General features: G+C 43.0%; 1 protein-coding gene across 3 annotated transcripts in view; it reads left to right on the forward strand.

The window, feature by feature from the left end:
* Nucleotides 1-470: 470 nt before the first annotated feature.
* acap3a (ArfGAP with coiled-coil, ankyrin repeat and PH domains 3a) overlaps nucleotides 471-22,141 on the forward strand; it is a 57,998-nt gene continuing 36,327 nt past the window's right edge. For 2 of the 3 annotated variants that reach the window (XM_027145062.2, XM_027145064.2), the window contains exon 1: nucleotides 471-685. In XM_027145062.2, the coding sequence (XP_027000863.2) occupies nucleotides 639-685 (47 nt within the window). In that variant the 5' untranslated portion in view covers nucleotides 471-638. The remainder of the gene's footprint in view (nucleotides 686-22,141) is intronic. The other variant, XM_027145061.2, reaches the window with a different exon arrangement.

Consider the following 22,141-nt stretch of genomic DNA (forward strand, 5'->3'; position numbering starts at 1 on the left):
ATGAATGAATGAAGGCCCAAATCATGGGTAGACTCTAGAATAGAGTACTTACTAAAATGAATGAATGAATGAATGAATGAATGAATGAATGAATGAATGAATGCCCAAATCATGGGTAGACTCTAGAATAGAGTACTTACTAAAATGAATGAATGAATGAATGAATGAATGAATGAATGAATGAATGAATGAATGAATGAATGAATGAAGGAAGGACCAAATCATGGGTAGACTCTAGAATAGAGTACTTACTAAAAATGAATTAATGAATGAATGAATGACGGCCCAAATCATGGACAGACTCTAGAATAAAGTACTTACTAAAAATGAATGAATGAATGAATGAACGGCCAATGAATGAATATGTCTTTTTTTTCACCACCATTTTTTTGACGTTTTGTTACATAACCGACACTTTAGCGACGCTCCCTAACTCTCACGCCGAGCCTGTAAAGCCGCTAAGCTCCAGTCTAACAGTGACACTCCTCTTCTGTGGACGAGCTCATACGGACTCACTCAGGATTGCTCATCCTTCATTTACACCATCTCTCTCTCTCTCTCTCTCTCTCTCTCTCTCTCTCTCTCTGCCTGAGATGACATTTTAGTTTTAAACACAGAAGGACTAAATTCCCTGCACAATGACGGTGGATTTTGAAGACTGCCTTAAAGACTCACCTCGCTTTAGGTAAAAAATAATATCCTCTTCTATTTCATTTCTATTCATCTCAGATAACCTTTATACTACATTTGAAACGATTATCTTGAAAAGAAGGTGTTGTTTGTGAACATGACGTTGTTTTCTTTTGTCTTGTCCTTTTTACCTCCTTGTTCTTGTACTAAGACACAAATCTGGGGGTGTGTTCACTGTTCACTGCGCACTGTGTGTTTAACATCATGGGTTCTGAGTCCACTGTCTTTTTACTTTAACGTTTAAACCCTGCTATTTTGTCTTCTTTATATTTCACGAGACCTTTACTGTGCGCTGTTTCAACAACCTGTAGTCTGTCATGGACAGTTGTAATGAACCGATGTTAACATTTTGTCTGATTCGAACGATCTTGAACGCGCGTCTTTTTTTATTCCCACGTGAATTAGACGAACAAAAATTAAAAAATACACCCATTTTGTTAGGAAAAGGTTTAATAAAGCACTGCTTGGAGCAAAGAATCGTCTTTCTGCTCTTGTTTCATGGTCCGGTGGTGTCATTTCCTCAGCAAACCCATCTATAGTTAGTTTTATAACCTATTTATTAGTATAAGGTTATAGGGTTATAACACAGTTATGGCTGATGGCCGAGATGTTATGAGATACCTGATAATAAGCTACTGGTGCAGTTCATGTCAGGGACTAAAAAAAGAAAGAGGGACGAACAACATGATGACGGGAATCCCAGTCAGAGTTGTGAGACCTTCTCTTCATACTGACTCACTCAGTAAGAAAAGAGGAAAGATGTCTTCTTGTGTTCCTCCAGGAACCAACACACCAACCAACCAACCAACCATCCATCCATCCATTTATATTTTATCTGCATTTCCTCTTGTTGGTTCTGATGGCACCAGACTGTTAAGGTCAGCCCAGACTTCTCTCTTCCCAGCCATGGATTCCAGTTCTTCTTAGAAGCTCCTCAGATGTTATAAGATGATCAAAGCTCCCTAGCGGTTTTTGGGTCTGCCGCGGTGTCTCCGTCCATTGGGACGTCACTGATACAGCTGTAGCGGAAGCTGACCAAAAGGGCATCCATGTAAAGTGTCCAAACCAAACCGACTCTTCAGAACAGATTGACTTCATGTATTGGATTGTACATAAAGAATATAACCGTATATCCGATCTAAAAGTGCTCAGATTTGGTACTGCACATTGGTATTGGGGTTGGTACTCGTATCAGAGTATTTATGAAGAGTCAGCTTTATAAAATTCCTGGCTAACAAGCCATCCGGTCATCTTTAAATGTTCTCTTTCTGTTTTTAATCAAGCCATGCTATCATTTTGCTACCATACCAGATAGAACAAATAAAGGTTTTAAACATCTACAAAAGCCTTTATTTTTTATTATTTAGCTTCATTCATGTACATGCTGTATTTAAAATGCTCCGAAATCCTTTTGCTGACAGACCATCAGTTTTAAACAATAAAAAATTTGCTCTTTTGCTTCGGTTCCTTTCGATTACCATAGATTTCACCTCAGGTCGATCGTGTAGCGTTGCGTAGTTCGAGCCCGAACCGATTGCCACACTGGAAAATACATCTGGCTCAACTTTGTGTGTGGAAAATATAGATTTGTTTCCTCTTGTAACAGAAATGGAACATTTGGCAGGAACGGCACGCAGTTTCGTCTGCGGGAATCCTGTTCACCGAGACGGCACCGTTCTGTGTTAAAAGAGAAGCTTCAATTTACACAGCAGCACGATCGCTTTAAGTAGGTTATGTGTTCCGTGTCTGTGTGACGGCTTTAAGTCCGTTTGATTAAATTGTTTTGGATGTGTAAATCCTTTGAGACAGAACATCCACTCTTGGGCTTTAAGTTACACAGGACTTGAACTTAATGGTCCGCTTTATTGTATTTTTATTTTATTGTCATGGAAAAATCCCAAATTTATGAGAGAACGGACTTCTCGAAGGACGTTTTATGAGGAACCGGATCGCTTGAAAAGCAGTGTGTCTGATGCACATGTGTAGACCACGTGCCAAACCAGATGAGCTCGTTCCCATGCAAGTGGTCCATTGACCCTTAGAGAAGAAGATGGACGTGGAGGGAGCAAAAGGAACACGGGATGGCATGAAATATGGGAGTCTCACACGCCGACTCGACTCCACAGGTCGTGCAACTGAGGTTAGACAAATAAAGGATACATTCCTTCTCAGCCACATCCCCTCCACACAACCAGCTCCCATTACTGTGCACATGTGTGTGTGTGTGTGTGTGTGTGTGTGTGTGTGTGTATATGCGCGTGTGAAAAAGATACAGTCAGAGTGAAGGTTCTGTCTCGTGAGTTCGTAAGAGCAGGCAGCAGATAGGATCTCTGCTCCAAATCAAAGACTTCCAGACTCACTAGCAGTAATGGCTGCCATCTGGCTTCGTATCCGAGGCCTGTACGGCGAAAGGTATTTACAGGAACCTCGTCATGTTTATGTGTGAAAGGAAAAAAAGGTTCTCTGTCAGCCTGTTAACCTATATTCAATTCTCGATCCTCTCTTAATACGCCATTATCCGTAGACAACCTTCAATTTTTCCTCTCCATCCTTCTTTAATAGTTTTTCTTCAATCCCGGGAAGAGGATCAAATGAGTTCAGTTGACGCCTCGGATTTTTATAAGCAGTATCGTTGTTGTTTTTTTGTTCAAATTTAGTCTGTCAGTTTTAAGAAAAACCCATCAATTGAAGTCACGAAGAACTCTTTTGAAAAGGTTCCCAGACCAAAGGAGCAGTTTGAGGAGAGCCTGGTGCATTAGTGGCTCTTTTATGGAGGTAAAAACAACAGAACTGTTACATAACCTCCCAGGAGGTAAAGACGAAAGGAAAGGAAAGGAAAGGAAAGGAAAGGAAAGGAAAGAAAAGCCTGATTTTTAGATGCTTTATGCCTTTTCTCTCTCAATCAGTATGTGAAACGAGCTCCACTTCCTTCATACGACGGAGCATGCTGAGCGTCGTCACCACATGGGTGCTTTCACGCTCTACCTTCAATGAGCTCTTCGTTAAAGTGACATCATTTAATCTTTGCCAGGTCCTGGCACATATTTCTTTTCAAGCAGAATATCCTGCCTGGGTCCAGTTTCCCAATGCACCAGTGTGATACTTTACTACTTAACAATTATCTTGTATCCTGTGATTCTTGGGACATTGTGGATGCTCACATCGTTGACTGGTTTACTGATGTGTGTAGAATTTCACCTAAATTCTAAGTTAATCTGCAAACTAGAGGTCTTCTCGGGTCTAAAGAAATGTTACCCGACCCGAAGTGACCCGAATCACTTTTTACCCGAACCCGACTTGCATTATTTATTTATTTATTTTTAAGAAAGACCCGACCCGAGACAAACCCGAAAAAATTAGACCTGAGTCCGACCCGACCCTTTGGCAATTTTTTTTAACCCGACTTGGACCCGAATGTTGCGTAACTCTACACTAAAGTAACCGCTACAGAGTGGATTCAAAATTGATTGACAGGTTTGTTTCAACGAAAATGAGCTCACCGCTAGCCACACGTCACCAGCCACACGTCACCAGCCACACGTCACCAGCCACATGTCGCAAGCGGTCTTGGCAAACAGAGGAGAGGTTGGAAAAGGACTTGAATCGATGCACACACACACACGAGATACATTAGTCCGGGTCTTCTCGGGTCCGTTCGGTAAAAACACATTCATTTTAAATGACCCGAGACCTGACGCCGCTATTATTATACCCGACCCGTGTCCGATGCACACGTGATACTTTTAGACCCGAACCTGCTCGGGTCTCAGTTCGGATCTCGGGTTTTCGGATCTAAGTGGACCCGTGAAGACCTCTACTTCAAATCTTGGCATAATTCCTCTGACTACAATAATAATAACCTCCAGTTTCTTCTCATGTTCCCATAATTCTACGGCTGAAAGATGTGGTGTCCAGCAGATTGCAGCCACCTGACTAAATATTATTAGTTAGTCTTCTTTTAAGACCGCTGCGTCACCCTGTGGTTCGAGGCATCGTACATTCCTCTGAGCGAAATAGGAAATTACCGTTTAATTCCATCAAAAGACTCGGTTTCAATATGAACGTCCCATGAGTCACGTTTATCTCCGGTAACTATACATGAGCACATGAGGTATTTGGGGTGGGGGTGGGGGGCTTTTTTTTAATGTACCGTACGGGCTACAATACAAGGACATGCACTGATAAATAGTGGAGAATATAATAGAACAGCAAGCAGTTAGTCGTCCGGCATGTTTAAGAACGAGTCTCTGAGAGAAACATGGTGGAAATATACAGTGCCACTGGGCCACATGCACCGATCCGTGGTTTTGTCTGAACTATTTTCGAATCACGAGACTGAGCCGTGGATCTATTCGCAGGACCTCACAAACTGACACTTAGTGACAACATCCAGTCAAAAAAAACAAAAAACCAAAACCTTACTCGTGGTTAAAACTGAAATAGAATAAATATAAGATGATTCTACAGCTGCAGAATTTATCGAGATGACATAAAAAAGGTCGTTATTTACTGTAGCTGGTCCATTCTGCTGACTCCGGTCCATGTGAACGTGATTCATAAGATCTCGCTTAGACATGAATTACGCCTCTGTATCTTTATAAGAAAGTGACATGACATGAACACGGACCTTACAGAGACGCTTCCGTGTCTCCAGTGCCTCTCGCACGGACTATCTGACTCCCATGCGTGCGTGTCTGTCCGACATGTCTGGCAGAATGCAGCCATTGTTTTTGAATCGTCACGCTCGCTGCTGTCATACTGACTCTTTTCACTTGCTTCGCTTCTGCTGGAGCAGCTGCCGGATGCGTGGAGGCTTTTTCGCCACGGGGCTCCTCGCTGACTCAGGATCATGATGCTCTCAGACGGAGGACATGAGAGAAAAGTCATGAATAAACCTTCTCAAGGAAGTGTTTCGGTGATCTTGTTTATCTATTAGCCGGTTGCTCCGAGCTCATGAACTCATGAGAGACTGGGCTTATGATATAATGCATGATCCAGAACATCTGATCTAAAAACAAACACAATGTAAGCTACCCAGCGATGACAGTTGTTTACATTTACAGCATTTGGCGAACACCTGTAACACCAGTGAGACTGACATTTATACAACTGAGTTATCATGGGTTAAGGGCCTTGCTCAAGGGCCCAGTGATGTCAGCTTGGTGGTCCCCAGATTCAAACTCACAACCTTGTGAGCAGACGTCCACTCAGGCGTCGTCTTCTATGACTCTAATTAGAATAAAATTCATTCATTCATTTGTTTTCTACCGCTTATCTGAACTTCTCGGGTCACGGGGAGCCTGTGCTTATCTCAGGCGTCATCGGGCATCGAGGCAGGATACAAACTGGACAGAGTGCCAACCCATCGCAGCGCACACACACACACTCTCATTCACTCACTCACACACACTCACACACACACACTACGGCCAATTTTCCAGAGATGCCAATCAACCTACCATTTATGTCTTTGAACCGGGGGAGGAAACCGGAGTACCCGGAGGAAACCCCGAGGCACGGGGAGAACATGCAAACTCCACACACACAAGGCGGAGGCAGGAATCGAACCCCCAACACTGGAGGTGTGAGGCGAACGTGCTAACCACTAAGCCACCGTGCCTTGTTTCTGTATCTAAGGCTCTTGATGTGTGATTTTAAGAAGATGGAAGACCTTCTCATCTCATTAAGTGTGTTAGAGAACTGGCCGACCTCAAACGTTAACCACAGAAAGTGACAATAAACAATGTAGATTAAAGTCAGCAGGTTGGATGTCTTGGCTAATTGTGCATTAGCCCACATTCTGTCATTAAGGTGTTTACACACTAGGCTTCTTCTAAAGACGGAAGGTACTACCTATCCATCTAAAAGGGACTATTTAAGGTGTTCCTCTGGGGGAATCATTTAAAGTGTCAGAGGGTTTCCCTTTTTAGAACCATCCATTTCATATATCTTCGGGTTGTGGTGGGTTCTGAGCCTATTCTGGGAGCACTGGGTGTAAGACCCTGGATGGAATGCCAGCACATTACAGTGAAATATACTCACATTCATTCATACCATAAGGAGATTTAGCATAGTCAAACTAGTGGTGTATTTTTGGTAGGTTGGAAGAAATTAGAGAATCTGCAGGAAATCCATAAGAGCCCTTGGCAGGATGAGGAGGCAGCGCTGGTTAGGTAATCCTTAAAAATATTTTGGTTTGTAACAGTAAACTTTTTTTCTAGTTTCAATGTAAAAAGAAAAGTACAATTTTGGTGATGGTGATTACGTAGGTATGACTTTAAACAAATTAGCATATCGTGACGTCACCGACTGGGTCTTCAACCCGTGCCTTCGGGCGCATCATTACAAACCTTATTTTGATGCTGGACACAGTTTTTCCAGATCTTCGTGCCAAGTTAAAGCGGTGTCGAGCTGTTTTAATGAATTTTTTAGATGTATTATGGCACCCGAACCCGTATGACTTTGAACGGTGACCGCGAACATTTTGTTTACTGCAGCCGAGAACCGTTGTCTCTGACAGTGAATGAGAGAATGAGATGAAGCGAACGCACAGGCCATAGTGTGACATCCGGTAACCAATACTGTAAACATAGATGATGTCACGGGTTTTTATTTAAAAGAAAGAACGTAGCCTTCGTTTGTATGTAGGCCTAGGCAGTTTATATATTTACAATACTTACTAAAATATAATTAATATTATTTTATTGCTTTTGTATTAGTTGTTTGAAGAGTTAAAAAAAAAAAAAATCGGTCGGTCTTAACGCAAATTTACAACCGGCAAGTCGGTCGGACTTAAAGCAAAAAATAAAAAATAAAAAATTGAGTCGGTCCTGTATTGACAGGGTCTGTTGGGTTACGGCAAACAAGAATATTTTTCAGGATGGCCTTAATTACGTACATAATATTACTTTTCGATGAAAGACAAGATTTTTTTTAACATATTCCCCCATTTCCCTTAACCGTCACGTTTTTTTAGAATACAAAATACTGCAGCTTTGCCAGTCGGGACTCAAACGGCTGGTCTCCGTTCCAGCGTACCGATCGGAGGAGCCTTCTAGCTTTAGGGGTCTGAGAGGAAGCATTCCCAAGCTGCAGAGAGATTTGTAAACCACAGGGATCGTGGTGGAGAGAGCAGCCTCTACAGTATGGCTGAGGATCTGAGAAAAGCTTCGAATCCGCTTTCTCTTTGATATGTAGCTCTCTGCATTTTTGAAGAAGAAGATTATTTTAATGTGGGTTAAAAAAAAAAAAACAACTCAACTAAATCCACATGGTAGCTTTTGTTTTTTCCTTACTTGTGGTAGACCAAGTCTTAATTTCTAATTCAAACTTATTTAGATGGAATTCCGTATTATCTAGAATTAGCAACAATTCATTTATACTTGATGGTATAAAGCCTGAAGTATGTCACCTATGTTTGGGAAACAGTGGACACGTGGGTCATCTTTATTCCTCCGTGCAGGCCTTAGTTAGAAATGGGGTTGTAAAATTCCGGGAATTTTCAAGGCTGGAAACTTTCCATGGGAATTAACAGGAATATATATGGGAAAAAACTGGGAATTTAAAAAAAACTTGCATTCTTCTATAACATGCACAGTAACACTTTATTTTCATTTAACTAGTTGCTTATTATCATGAATATTAATAGAATATTGGCCATTTATTAAGCACATATTAATGCCTTATTCTACATGACCTTATTCTACATTGTTAATGGTACCCAGTACCTAAACTTAATAACTACCTTACTAACTCTTAATAAGCAGTAAATTAGGAGTGTTCTGACCAAACAAAATGTTTATTTATGTTTGTAAATGATATAGTTTATATACATTTCCCTATATTTCCAAATAATTCCCATAAATTCCCGTAAATTCCCATAAATTCCCGTAAATTCCCGGTAAATTTCAATAAATTCCTGTAAAGTTTCCAATTTGGAATATTTCCCAAATTCACCGGATTAAGTTCCTGTGGAAAGTTTCCGGAAATTTACAGGAAACTTTCCGCCCCTTTGCAATCCTAGTTAGAAACCTTTAGAATCCTTATATGACTCCGTGGCAATGATGTCATCTTAACCTTTTGTTGTGGGGGCCACCATGTGAAGCCTGGCTGTCCTTCCTGTTCTTGGTGGGGCTGAATAGCTGGTCGGATGGAGTACAAAGTGCCTGGTGCAGACTGACACATTGTGAGTAGCCTGCTAATTTATCACGATAGACCCTCTTGCAACATGACAAAGGACCGTTGTGGTGGGGAAAGCCAGCACAAACGCAGACCCGAGGGCACCTTGGAGATCTTGGGGCTCTTGAGTGTCTGCGTATGGCTTATTAAGGAAAAGGCAATCAGATTGTGACTCACCATATGACTCGGGTCGACTCTTATTCCTTAGGATTTCTATAAAAAGTCTGCTTTGGTTTTGCAACTAGTCTCAGTTTGGTGAGCTCACCGTCTGATCTTAACTGAATCGAGACCTGATCTTGACCTAATATCCTAATGGAAGTCTTTATAGTGCCATATATTTATTCTCAGTGTGCCAGTGGAGGATGTGATGCCAGGGTGAGTATTTAACATTTATAACACTTTTCCTCTCAAACAGCCCTTACTGACCAGATGTAGGGCTGTGGCCTCTCTGAATGAGTCAGCTTGCTGGTAAATGGTCTGTATTCATGTTGTGGTGGTTCTTGGGGATTTTGACTGTTACTTAACAATGCCACATCTGTCCTAATTTCTGTTATAATATAGTACTGTTAATTTATCGATGCTGTCTGGTCAAAAGGTGTTCGTTCATTTACTGTAACAGCAGCATGGACGGTAGTGCCAATAATAATGAAAGGGAGTGAAATTTTGTGCAAGGAGACATTTAGATTTGCTCTCGATGGACAGTTGTCACTGTGAATTACAGGGAAGAGAATACCATGCTTGAAAGGATGGTCAGTTTGCTCCCTCCGCTCCTGGATAGCTATGGCATGGCTGAGATTTGAACTCATGTGCCTTTGTATTTGTTATTTGCCTAGGCTACAGTGACAACTAGCACTAATTTGCCTTGACAGAAAGCACAAGTGAACCTCCATTTGACTTAATTTCCGGGGACACGGTGGCTTAGTGGTTAGTAGGTTCGTCAGACACCTCCAGGGTTGGGGGTTCGATTCCCGACTCCCCCTTGTGTGTGTGGAGTTTGCATGTTCTCCCCGTACCTTGGTATTACTAAAAAAGATAGTATAGCTAAATTATTCCTTGCACACCGCCGTTCATTGTTAGGATGACATGATAGAACATAACAGAGGGTTGAGGGCCTTGCTTGAAAGCCCAACAGGGGGTAATCGGGGGTACCTATGACTTTAACCACTTGAACCACAACTGCTGAAACCAATCTGTGGTTTGGTAATAGGGGGTCATAATTATTGTTTTTTTTTATTTTGGTTTACAAGATTATTATTTAGGCAATTTTTAGAGCCTATCATATAAATCCCAAGCTCTCCCAACCATACCTTTGTAGGTTGGAGATGAAATCTTCAATCACGTAGAGTACATTTCATGATTCAATGCAGCTGTCTAAAGCAACAGGGTGAAATCATTCCCTTAGCAACCATGACCAAAGTCAGACCCAAGCCTCCTACAGAGCATAGTGGGAATATTCCAGGTGTATAAACATAGCATGAGCAGCACCATCCTCACATCCCATTTTCCCAGATTCATCATACGGATCCCCCTCGATCAGGAAGTAAGGAACTCCCAGATGTACAAGAGATCACAAGCCTACGCTCCGTGTCTCTCAGTTCATGCTCTCTGGAAAGGCACCAAATTCAAATGTGTTCCAGCAGCGATACATTCGCTGGTCACGCAACCCAAAACCATCCACTGAATTCACTTATCAATGGAGGGAAGTAGTAACACCGAGCGAAGGATCTTATGTTTACGGTTACTTCTGTGTCTTTGTTCTGTAGTTCTTCTTCCATGGTTTGTTCCCGATTTAGCAGAAGTGAGACTGAATCATGCGGTTCAGTCGTTAGCCGAGTGCAGAGATGTTTGCTGACTCACATCTGCAGCTCATCTGGTTCTGATTTGACCCAGCCTGCACACTAATCTCCCGGCATGCTATGGAGCAGTCGCCAGCTCACCAACAGGAAACGATCGCCAAAATATTAACACCGAAGGGTGTGGATGTGTGTTTGGACGGGACTGACATCACCATCTCTCCCAGGACTGAATCAACCCTCGGCATTTTTAACATTGATGTGAATCAGATGTTATTTATAGGTCATGTAACAACGACTAGTAATGAAAGTAGTAGTCATACTAAACTAACCCTAATCCTAAACCTAATCCTAACCCTAACCCTAATCCTAACCCTAACCTTAACCCTAACCTTAACCCTTATCCTAACCCTAACCCTCATCTGTTAGAGTAACATGGCCAGTATAAGAGGCATTGCCAGGCTCAGTGCCAGCTCTCACCTCTGCCGGTGGTATGCCGGAGCTGCAGTGTTGTTACTGCAGCAGTCTCTGGAGGCTCTGCGGTTTGTATCGGTGTTCACTGAGGCATGACCGGAGCTCCCTAAACGTGACGGCGGTCTGTTCGTGTGGTATATTCCAGTCCAGCTGCCCATCCGAACATCACTTACATTCAGATGTTAAATTCACAAACTGTATTCTCTCTTTGTAACACATTTACATTTCATTTTAAGGTGAAGACCTGGGTTAAATGTGCAGATTTTGAAATAGCATCCAATCAGCCGGAACTATAGACAGAAAATTTATTAACACCTTCTGACCAATCAGTTTCAACAGTGCTGCGTTTTTATAGGTAAATATTTCACGTCAAAGGCAACAATATGCCTCAGCTTCAGCAGTGTTGACGCTTTATAGAGGGGAAGTGGTGACTCGAGTGGTTAAGGCTTTCGGTTGTTGATTTGAAGGTTGGGGTTTAAGCCCCAGCACTGCTAAACTATCAGTGTTGGGCAATTGAGCAAGGCCTTTAACCTCCCTGCTCCAGTTGTGCTGTAATGTATATATTCATTCATTCATTCATTTTTTACCGCTTATCCGAACTACTCGGGTCACGGGGAGCCTGTGCCTATCTAAGGCATCATCGGGCATTGAGGCAGGATACACCCTGGACGGAGTGCCAACCCATCACAGGGCACACATACACACTCTCATTCACTCACACACACTACGGACAATTTTCCAGAGATGCCAATCAACCTACCATGCATGTCTTTGGACCGAGGGAGGAAACCGGAGTACCCGGAGGAAACCCCCGAGGCAAGGGGAGAACATGCAAACTCCACACACATAAGGCGGAGGCGGGAATCAAACCCCCAACCCTGGAGGTATGCGGCGAATGTGCTAACAACTAAGCCACCGTGCCCCGCTGTAATATATATTTGGCAATGTATATAAATGTTTCTATCCACAATTTCATTCATTTATAATTTGTCTAGGATCCAAAGGATGTGAAAGCTTACTCTCTAATAACGCTATGTACGTCACGTAGTGATCCGTTTCCTACACACACTTAATCTCTCTGCCCATCTAGTGGGACTTTGTTAAGGCCACGAGAGCGAGTGCATCAGAATCCTGGCACAAACCCATACGATTACGTCAAGAGAGCAGCAGTGAAAATGAGCCAACGGAAACACCTGGAGAGAAAAAAGGGTAGATGGCTATAACCTACAGCCTTTCAGTCTCTCTACCGTCCTTTCTCTCTCTTTGTGAATGTTTATTTTTGTCAGTTCATTGTTGTTTTTCAGTCACAGCGCTTCTTTATGGCTAAACGGTCACTTCCGAGTTCGTAGAATACAGCCTCCGTTTGGACGTTCGACAAACGAGACAATGCTCGTAGTCGAGTAAAAAGGTCTGCATAAGAAGTGATATAAGAGGAATAAAACGTTTTAGCATGTAATCTCCATTACAAGTCGCGCTGCCTCACATGACCCTGTTCTCGATTCTTATTCTTATTATTTCCTCAAAACCCGCTGTTGTGATTTTACGTATTATCTTTTTATATATCTGCCAAATGTCAGATCTCAATGCAACACTTTTAAAAACATACATTTTCTGTCCATATTAGCTTCGTAATCGGGGTTTTGAAATGTATTTCTTATGAAATTTTTCGTCCTAACGTAGCGGCAGATTTTTAAACCCGAAAACCAGAAACCACAAGCGATGAAAACTTTGTGGACGGTCGTGTGGACAGTTTGGCGACATGTCGCAGTACAGGACGGACATGCGACTCTGTGAAGGACTTTTATCTGGACAGTTTTTTTGGGAAACAAACTTTAAACCCAACGTTTGTGTTTTTGTGCAAACTTTCCAGTATGCCAGTTCTCTCCTAAAGACAATGAGGGATCTCCTAAAGACTTCCCATTCAGTGAACATTACAGAAGACTGCGAGAGGCGTCAGATAGAGCAACAGCCAGATATTTCCCCCATTCATCTTGCAGAATGAGAAGCAGTGGACAATGGAGTATTGTGTATCGTGGTTCTCACAGCCTGTGTGTGTGTATATATGTGTGTTTCTGTTCACTCCTGTATATCCACTGACATTTTTGTACACTGTGGTCATGATGGACCACCCCGTACTAAATACTACAAGAGTCGTCTCACATATTTTACACTTGCTCTCTGCTCTCCATGTACAGACTGTTAAACACTAAACACCCAGCACTTGGTTTGTGTCTCATTCGAGTGACTTTTCTAACTTCATTTTGCTCGTATTTAGCCAAAGCAGTAAGCATTTTAATCCTAGCATGAATAATAGCTAACATTAACAAGGCAGCTAATTTTAGCTAAGATCAGTTTAATGAAGAAGGCTAATAATTGTAATGGCGTACGTGAGGTCGGTTGGGAAAACCTGTCGTATGTTGCTAATCAAGGCGAGAACTCATTTCCTGTCGTGAACTTTGATTTATCAGTATGACGTACGTGCGACGGTAAGTGGGGCGTCTTCTAGCGGATTTGGATTTGGGATGAATACCGAATGTGTATATATATATATATATATATATATATATATATATATATATATATATATATATATATATATATGTGTGTGTGTGTGTGTGTTTGTGTATGAATAAAGATTTAGACAGTCACGGGACTGTCAGAATGGCCTAAACATCTGTGAGATATAAATCTAATTCTTTCTTGAGCCAAGCCTAACGTTGGAAAAGCATTCTCGTGATACGATTTGCTTTATGAAAGATTTAATATGGGAATACAAGGCTTGAAATCTTGATTTGAATCATGTGATCAGTCTGTGGAGAAAAGAAATGCTGCGCTATGTGTCGGGGTTTGGCATTATTCACTGCATTGTTATTTGAGGAATGTGTGCACTCTCTCTCTCTCTTTCTTTCTCTCTCTCTCTCTCTCTCTCTCTCTCTCTCTATACAGCAGCTCAATAGCAGGGACTGACTGAATGAAAGCACAGAGCTGTCTGAGTGACCTGCAAGGGTTAATCTCACCACATCCTCCTCATGACTGCCTTTGTTGTACCACCATTCTGTCTGCCAGTGTTTGTGTGTGTGTATGTGAAGTGTTCCCCAGGGTCCGGGAACCTAACTACTACTTACTGGGGTGGGAGGATGCTTTGTAATGTTAGTCACTCTTATATTGAAGTAACCGAAACATGTAGCAGATCTGTAAAGAGAATCTTATCTGAGAAATAAAACCTACTTTATTGGAGACGGGCTGATGTTTGATGCGTTACCAGATTGATTATAGCGGGTGTTTATTCTTTCTATGTCACAGTGGCTTAGTGGTTAGCACGTTCACCTCACACCTCCAGGGTTGGGGGTTCGATTCCCGCCTCTGCCTTGTGTGTGTGGAGTTTGCATGTTCTCCCCGTGCCTCGGGGGTTTCCTCCGGGTACTCCGGTTTCCTCCCCCGGTACCAAGACATGCATGGTAGGTTGATTGGCATCTCTGGAAAATTGTCCGTAGTGTGTGAGTGTGTGAGTGAATGAGAGAGTGTGTGTGTGCCCTGTGATGGGTTGGCACTCCGTCCAGGGTGTATCCTGTCTTGATGCCCGATGACGCCTGAGATTGGCAGAGGCTCCCCGTGACCCGAGAAGTTCGGATAAGCGGTAGAAAATGAATGAATGAATAAATGAATGAATGAATGCCACAGTGGTCATATGCTATTGTGGCCTGTCCACGTCCACGTCTGGTCACAGAACAACCAAGAGGTTTATGGTTTTTCACACCGATCTAGAGACAGTTGTTGTTGAAATCCCAGAAGTAAAACAGCTACTATTCAATAACTATTCACATAATAAACTATTGACCTGTTCTGTAGGATTTTATGCGTTGTTCTGATTGCGTAGTTGCATACGTATATGCAGGTGTTTTTATTCGGATGCTGATCTGTTGTCTGATGTGTATGAGAAACGTACGGGTCACATGTAAAGCTCGTCGGACAAACCCGATACCATCTGCCACGTTTTTCAGACCGTCTTCTTCAGGCAACTCATCCGTCTGTATTTATGGAAACCGGCCATGGTTAATGAGGACAGAACGCCACAGTCATCAGGCATCTGCTGGAGAAAAAAAAAGAAGGCGCTCTGGAAGCCAAATCGATGTTTCTTACGCTCAAATTTTTTGCTTATCGTTATATCAGTTTGCTACAACGTGTTGCTTACGCTAAGGTCATTATAGAACATTTCATTACTCTCAGCCTTCCTGAATTATCACACACTTTAGTTGACGAATCGTGTGCTGACAGTCGAAAGTGACCCCATTCCTCTTCTGCTGAGTGATAAGGATCCCGGAGGAGGAGATGTGTACTGTAGCAACCTCCGTCTTCACCTAACTGCTTATCTTAGCCATGTTAGAAGAACTAAAGATAGCGTGAATGTAGACTCGAATTAGTTGTCGAAAAAGCCAAAGTGGGTAAAAGACACTGACGGCAGCCTTAAAAACCCGTAGGATTGGTCATGTGTTATACATTGATGATATTTATAAGTAAAGTTCTTACGTTATTATGCTTTGGGATAGATTAAGAAAGATAGATTTGTGGTTGAAGGGTTTACTGCATCTGGTGAATGTCGGGAAGGGAAGAAAGCGGGAAAGCGTTCGGTCCGACCCTGCCTTCTCTGGCAAGAGTCCATCAAGGGAACGTGTGTGTGTGTGGGGGTGAGGAAGTGTGTGGAGTCACGGCAGCCTCCTGCCCTGCGTATCCCTGACAGCTCTAATCCTGCCTGGGTTTAGGCAGCGTGGGGGCAGCTGCTCTCTCGGCAGGGGTCAGAGGTCAGCACTCGAAGGGGTTACGCCTGAGCTTCGGCTAAATCGAGAGTGACTAATCAGCTCATCAGATGGCCTGCGGGGTTTGGCTGCATTTCCTGCGACTTGTACTTGATCGTGATATTTCACAACATGGTCCCGGAGCAAACCGACAGATAATTATCATAAGAAAAAAAAGGGTACAATGTGAAAACGATTCATTTCCATTGGCACGGATTCGTTGTAACTGGAATGCAAGGCTGTCGGTGAAGGAATGTAAATCTGTTGGTGCAAAACTCAATATCTTCTGCTGAGAAAAAAAAAATTGTATATATAATTTGTTATCTTTAAAAAACAAACAAACAAAAAAAAAAAACTCAAGGGTCATCGCCGACACGATGGCAGTTCCACATTCCTGGAAAAATACTTCACTAATTGCCAAGATTTTATTTGAACTGTTATGTTTCTCACACATTGTCTAAGCCCTGAGAATTTCCAGTTCCTGCAAAGTTCCTATGACCTTCTCTGATTTTTTTTTTCCCTCCTCACTGTGGGTCCGACCCTGAACACCTTCCATGGATTATTCCTTATCACTCAGGCCAGAGCTTTATCAGCTGAAGCAGTGTGGCCTTGTAAAGGATGACAGGAAGGAAGAAGGTTTCACACTTTACTGTCACTGCAGAGGGTCTGTCCTCTCTGGTTTTCCTGTTTTTTTTTAATCAGAGACAACAAACTGTGTGAGCACAGAAGATTGTATAAGTATAGCTTTAAGGTTGTTGGTTTAAACCTGTTTTCATAATACAGTGCATTTCCTCAACCACAAAAAACAACAGTCTTTTTAGGGCCATTGTTGGTCCTTATCTAGAAGCTTTCTTTAGATTTCCATTGCAAATTAGTTGGATTTGACCGACGGATCGTTCCAATGCTGAAGTCCCGGCTTTAATTTCATCATTACTTCTTAAACAAATCAAGTAACTTAAATAGTTTTTTTATAGCTTGGTTATGGTAATATTCAGAGATTGGGGACTCGAGTCATATGACTTAAGTCGCAAATTTGAGACTTGAGACTTCCTTGACAAATATTAAGAAGACTCGACTCGACTTTGACTTGACATTCATGACTTGACTCAGACTTGAGTTAAATGATTCAGAGATGGGGGACTTGACTCGAGTCAGACTTAAGTCGCAAATTTGAGACTTGCTTGACTAATATTAAAAAAAGACTCGACTTTATCTTGACATTCATGACTTGAGACTTGAGTTAAATGATTCAGAGATGGGGGGCTCGACTTGATTCGAGTCAGACTTAAGTCGCAAATTTGAGACTTGATACTTGCTTGACAAATATTAAAAAAGACTTGACTTTGACTTGACATTCATGACTTGAGACTTACTTGTGACTTGCACATGTGTGACTTACCCCCACCTCTGGTAATATTACCTAATCATCATTCATTCATCTTCAGTAAATGTTTTATTCTGATCTGCGAGTTTCTGAACTCTATCCTGAAACCAATAGACTTGAGGTAGGAATACTTGGATGGTGCAGCAGTCCATCGCAGAGCACCATGCAAACACATTCACACACTCGTTCACACTTACCGTAGGGGCAGTTTAGCAAGGCTAGTCTAACAGGATTCTGGTAGGTGAGAGGAAATCGAAGGATACCGACACAGACACACAGAGAGAACTTTTACAGAAAGTTACTCAGGATCAAACCGGAGACCCTGAAGCCACGAGGTAACACGGTTGTCTCCAGACTCAGGGATGTTTCCATACCCATACAGACCATCTGAATGTCAGAGCAGACTTTTATCAATGACTTTTTCTCTGCTCGTTCAGATGGTAAACCTTTAGTCTCTTTGAACCTTTATGTCCTGAAAGGGGTTCATGTAAAACTACTCAGATTTTGACATCCCCTAACCCAGCACTGCTTTGCAGCATCGTTATCTATACTGCATAACGTTATAACTATTTCAGATTTCCCTCACGCCCCGATAAAGATCCCTTTCTCACACTTTAGATCACACTGTAGAAGGTTGGCCTTCTAGTGATGTGCGATAACAGAGCCAGACTCCCAAAGGGTAATAGTCTGCAGAATGTTATCTGTGGGAGAAGGGTTGTGTTGCTTAATCGGTAGTGTCTGGTTCCTCAGAGCCAAAAGGGTATTAATCTTTCCAGGAGACATGGACACCCTTGTCTTTCTGTCTCGGACCGATCGTAGAGGATGCAAGTGCCAAGGTTGCAGAGCAGAAACATATCAGCATTATTTAAACCTTTCCAATTTGCCTGGGGAAGAACGGACATAACTTTTCAGTCTAGCACTTCCAGCATACTTGGCTCCTTGTTTTCATTTGAAAGGAGGCCAGTTTAACGGAAGCATTCTCAGCTGTCTTATTCCGTCTTTAAGACCGAGATTTGTGACTCTGCCAAATTTACAGCTGCCTGAAACATATCAATGTAGCAGTTAAACAATCAACAGTGCTGCGCAAACCCAGAGGTGCTGTCTATCTACGTAATCGCCCCTTTTGTTAACGGATGAATTCTGTTCGGATTAATATCCGCGCCATACCGTCGAACATCTGCGTGCTGGTTTAGTCGAGCGATTGTTCTCGTCCACGGTGGCTGGAGAAAAACGAATGCTCTTGGCAAACGCTCTACAGATAGAAGCATTCTTCTACAAGTAGATGCTTTCAGAGTCTCTGGATGATACTCTGTCTGACTTTAGAATAAGGTCCGAATGCAAGCAGCCAAGAGAACCGCATTTGTTAGCCAGAAAAGAAGGAAAACAAAAACGGCGTCACTTTTACACTTTTCCCAAATCTTTCTACCCTGACTGTTGATATTTTACATTCTAGACCTGACAGCCAAGTTGTGGTAAGCTGCGTGTTTAGTCGCTGTCTGGCAGGCTTAAGTGAGTCCAGCTGGCTTTAGCATACCAACAATTCCCAAACCACAGCTTGTGGGAATCACGTGTGAGAAGAGATACCACCCGCATGTACTGGTTTTCTGACTGATTCTGCAGACATGCCAAAATCAGTTTCCACCTGAAAGCTGATGCCAGAAGTGTGAGTATCGGAGGAACCGTGCTGGCCGAGCATTAAAGCGAGGAGATCAACCTGGATTTGCAGTACCAACAATTAAATCTGGTAACTTCCCTATTAGTGTGGCTTGAAATGTTGGTTGTAGTAATCTGCCGGTCATAGTGATCTGCTTGAAAGCTAGATCCTTGCTTGCATGGTGTAATTTCCTAATCAGTAGGTACATTGCCTTCTTGTAAATTTTATATTTGTAGCCATGCCGTTATAATATGCATATTTTACCTCGATGCAGGGGGGCAGGGGGGCACTGTGGCTTAGTGGTTAGCATGTTTGCCTCACACCTCCAGGGTTGGGGGTTCGATTCCCGCCTCCGCCTTGTGTGTGTGGAGTTTGCATGTTCTCCCCGTGCCTCGGGGGTTTCCTCCGGGTTACTCCGGTTTCCTCCCCAGGTCCAAAGACATGCATGGTAGGTTGATTGGCATCTCTGGAAAATTGTCCGTAGTGTGTGAGTGAGTGAATGAATGAGAGTGTGTGTGTGCGCGCTGCGATGGGTTGGCACTCCGTCTAGGGTGTATCCTGCCTCGATGCCCGATGGCGCCTGAGATAGGCACAGGCTCCCCGTGACCCGAGAATAGTTCAGATAAGCGGTAGAAAATGAATGAATGAATGAATGGATAAAGACATATAGTAAATGCTGTAAATATAAAGGTTAAAAACAGTTGGTTTGTTTTGGGGAGTTTGGAGCAGATTTTTGGAGCAGATTTTTGGTTCAAAGCGGTCGCAGGAAATCTTCAAGGATGAAGGACCGAAAGCTTTATTCAAGAATTAAACAGTGTTGCGGTTGAAAGTAACTGATCTCGATGAATGAAGCAGTGCAGTAACACATTTCTGAACATTGCCTGTGTGTAAATATAAATGCAGAATCCCTGATCATAGCCATGTAGTGGCTTATCACCATCAGAGCATGAGTGATTAATTACAGCCTGGGTGTCTCTGGGAGGTCATTAGTGTACCGGTGTGTGTGCGTATGTGTGTGCAGTGTGTTTGACTACATTAGGTTCTATGTACTATGACACCATAGTAGATCGAGTGCTAGGCTCTCACTACAAAACACAGCCATCCTCCTTTCCTGACTGAGACAAAACATGAAGATTCTATTGCATCACTGAACGGATCGATATTCAGCCCGATGGTGTAATGTCTCAGACAGGATGTAGCTCTGATTCACTGGGAGCAGCGAGAGCCCAGACCTCCATCCCTCTCTCAGCACCATTACACTACTTGCATATGGTCAAGACTACTGGCAAAAAAAAAATGGAGACACATTAGATGTATCTTGTGTTGAATATGTGTGTGTGTGTGTGTGTGTGTGTGTGTGTGTGTGTGTGTGTGTGTGTGTGTGTGTGTGTGTGTGTAACAATTTAGGCAAAAAAAAGAATCATTCAGGCGTCTCATCAACTATTTTTGTGTTCAATTGAATATTTTTGTCGTTTTATTCTAAACAATGTGGCCAGTCAACTTAATAGAACAGAAGCCTTTTGATTTGTCATATCTACATTACAGCACCGTGAAATTCTTTCTTCACATATCCCAACTTGTGCAGGGCCAGTTATAATACAGCACTCCTGGAGCAGAGAGGGTTAAGGCCCTTGCTCAAGGGCCCAATAGTGGCAGCCTGACAGTACAGTCGTGGCTTAATGGTTAGAGAGTTCGATTCATAACCCTAAGGTTGTGGGTTCGAGTCTCGGGCCAGCCACGACTGAGGTGCCCTTGAGCAAGGCACCGAACCCCCCAAATGCTCCCCGGGTGCCGCAGCATAAATGGCTGCCCACTGCTCCGGGTGTGTGTTCACTGCTGTGTGTGTATGTTCACCGTGTGTGTGTTCACTGCTGTGTGTGTGTGTGTGTGTGTGTGCACACTTTGTATGGGATAAATGCAGAGAACGAATTCTGTGTATGGGTCACCGTACTTAACCGTACGTCACGTCACTTTCACTTTACTGGGGATTGAACCCCAAACCTCGAATACACAACCCAAAGCCTTAACTGCTTGAACTATCACTGAACTAACAGTGACTTTGACCGTTACCTGCAGGACTGGAGTCCAGCGTGTTCTCTTATTTGTGCAGTCCTTGGAGCCATCATTTGCAAGTATGCTGAGGCTTTAATAGTGTGTGTAAGTCATGTCTCATTACATTTGGCACCTCAACTGAAGGGTAGTGCCCATCTCATGTGGGAACTTTTTGGCAGGATATTCAACTACCTTAGAAAGGATCGTAACCATAATGTGCTCATTAGCATGTCTGGGTTCAGCTGCTTCGTTGTTCTAAGCTGATCCTAAACCAAATATGTTATGATATGTTACTCTATGGGACAGTTTATGTGTTTGACCTTGATGATTTGAGTAGAAGCTTTGTAATGATGTAGATTTTGTGATTTCGATAAGTTTCCTGTTCAAAATGCTGGCGGTGATGTTAACAGTCTGAACACACGGTGTCCCTGGGACAGCTTGGCATTCAGTGCCTCGCCGAAGGGCACGATAACGACATCCATCATCAGCATCGAGGCAGTCATGGAGCAGCTGGGATGAAACGCCACAGACAGGCTGTACTTTCCAGTGGAACAGAAATAGATGATGCTAAAAGTGGGTGTGAGACTGTACTCTTTTTAAATCCTGGTGCAATCTGGTATTACAGGGATGCTTGAATTATTAAATCATTAGCCAGACCATTACATGATCCCATGACATACTTGCCCGGGTGGGTAAAAAGCAGCAACTTACATAATTTAACCTAAAAATATAACCTCAGTTCGTTTGTTTTGAGGGGGGGCACGGTGGCTTAGTGTTTAGCAGGTTCGCCTCACACCTCCAGGGTTGGGGGTTCGATTCCCGCCTCCGCCTTGTGTGTGTGGAGTTTGCATGTTCTCCCCGTGCCTCGGGGGTTTCCTCCGGGTACTCTGGTTTCCTCCCCCGGTTCAAAGACATGCATGGTAGGTTGATTGGCATCTCTGGAAAATTGTCTGTAGTGTGTGAGTGTGTGAGTGAATGAGAGAGTGTGTGTGTGCCCTGTGATGGGTTGGCACTCCGTCCAGGGTGTATCCTGCCTCGATGCCCGATGACGCCTGAGATAGGCACAGGCTCCCCGTGACCCGAGAAGTTCGGATAAGCGGTAGAAGATGAGTGAGAGAGAGTG

The sequence above is a fragment of the Tachysurus fulvidraco genome, chromosome 23 (assembly GCF_022655615.1).
Source record: "Tachysurus fulvidraco isolate hzauxx_2018 chromosome 23, HZAU_PFXX_2.0, whole genome shotgun sequence".
In the NCBI taxonomy this organism is placed as follows: domain Eukaryota; kingdom Metazoa; phylum Chordata; class Actinopteri; order Siluriformes; family Bagridae; genus Tachysurus; species Tachysurus fulvidraco.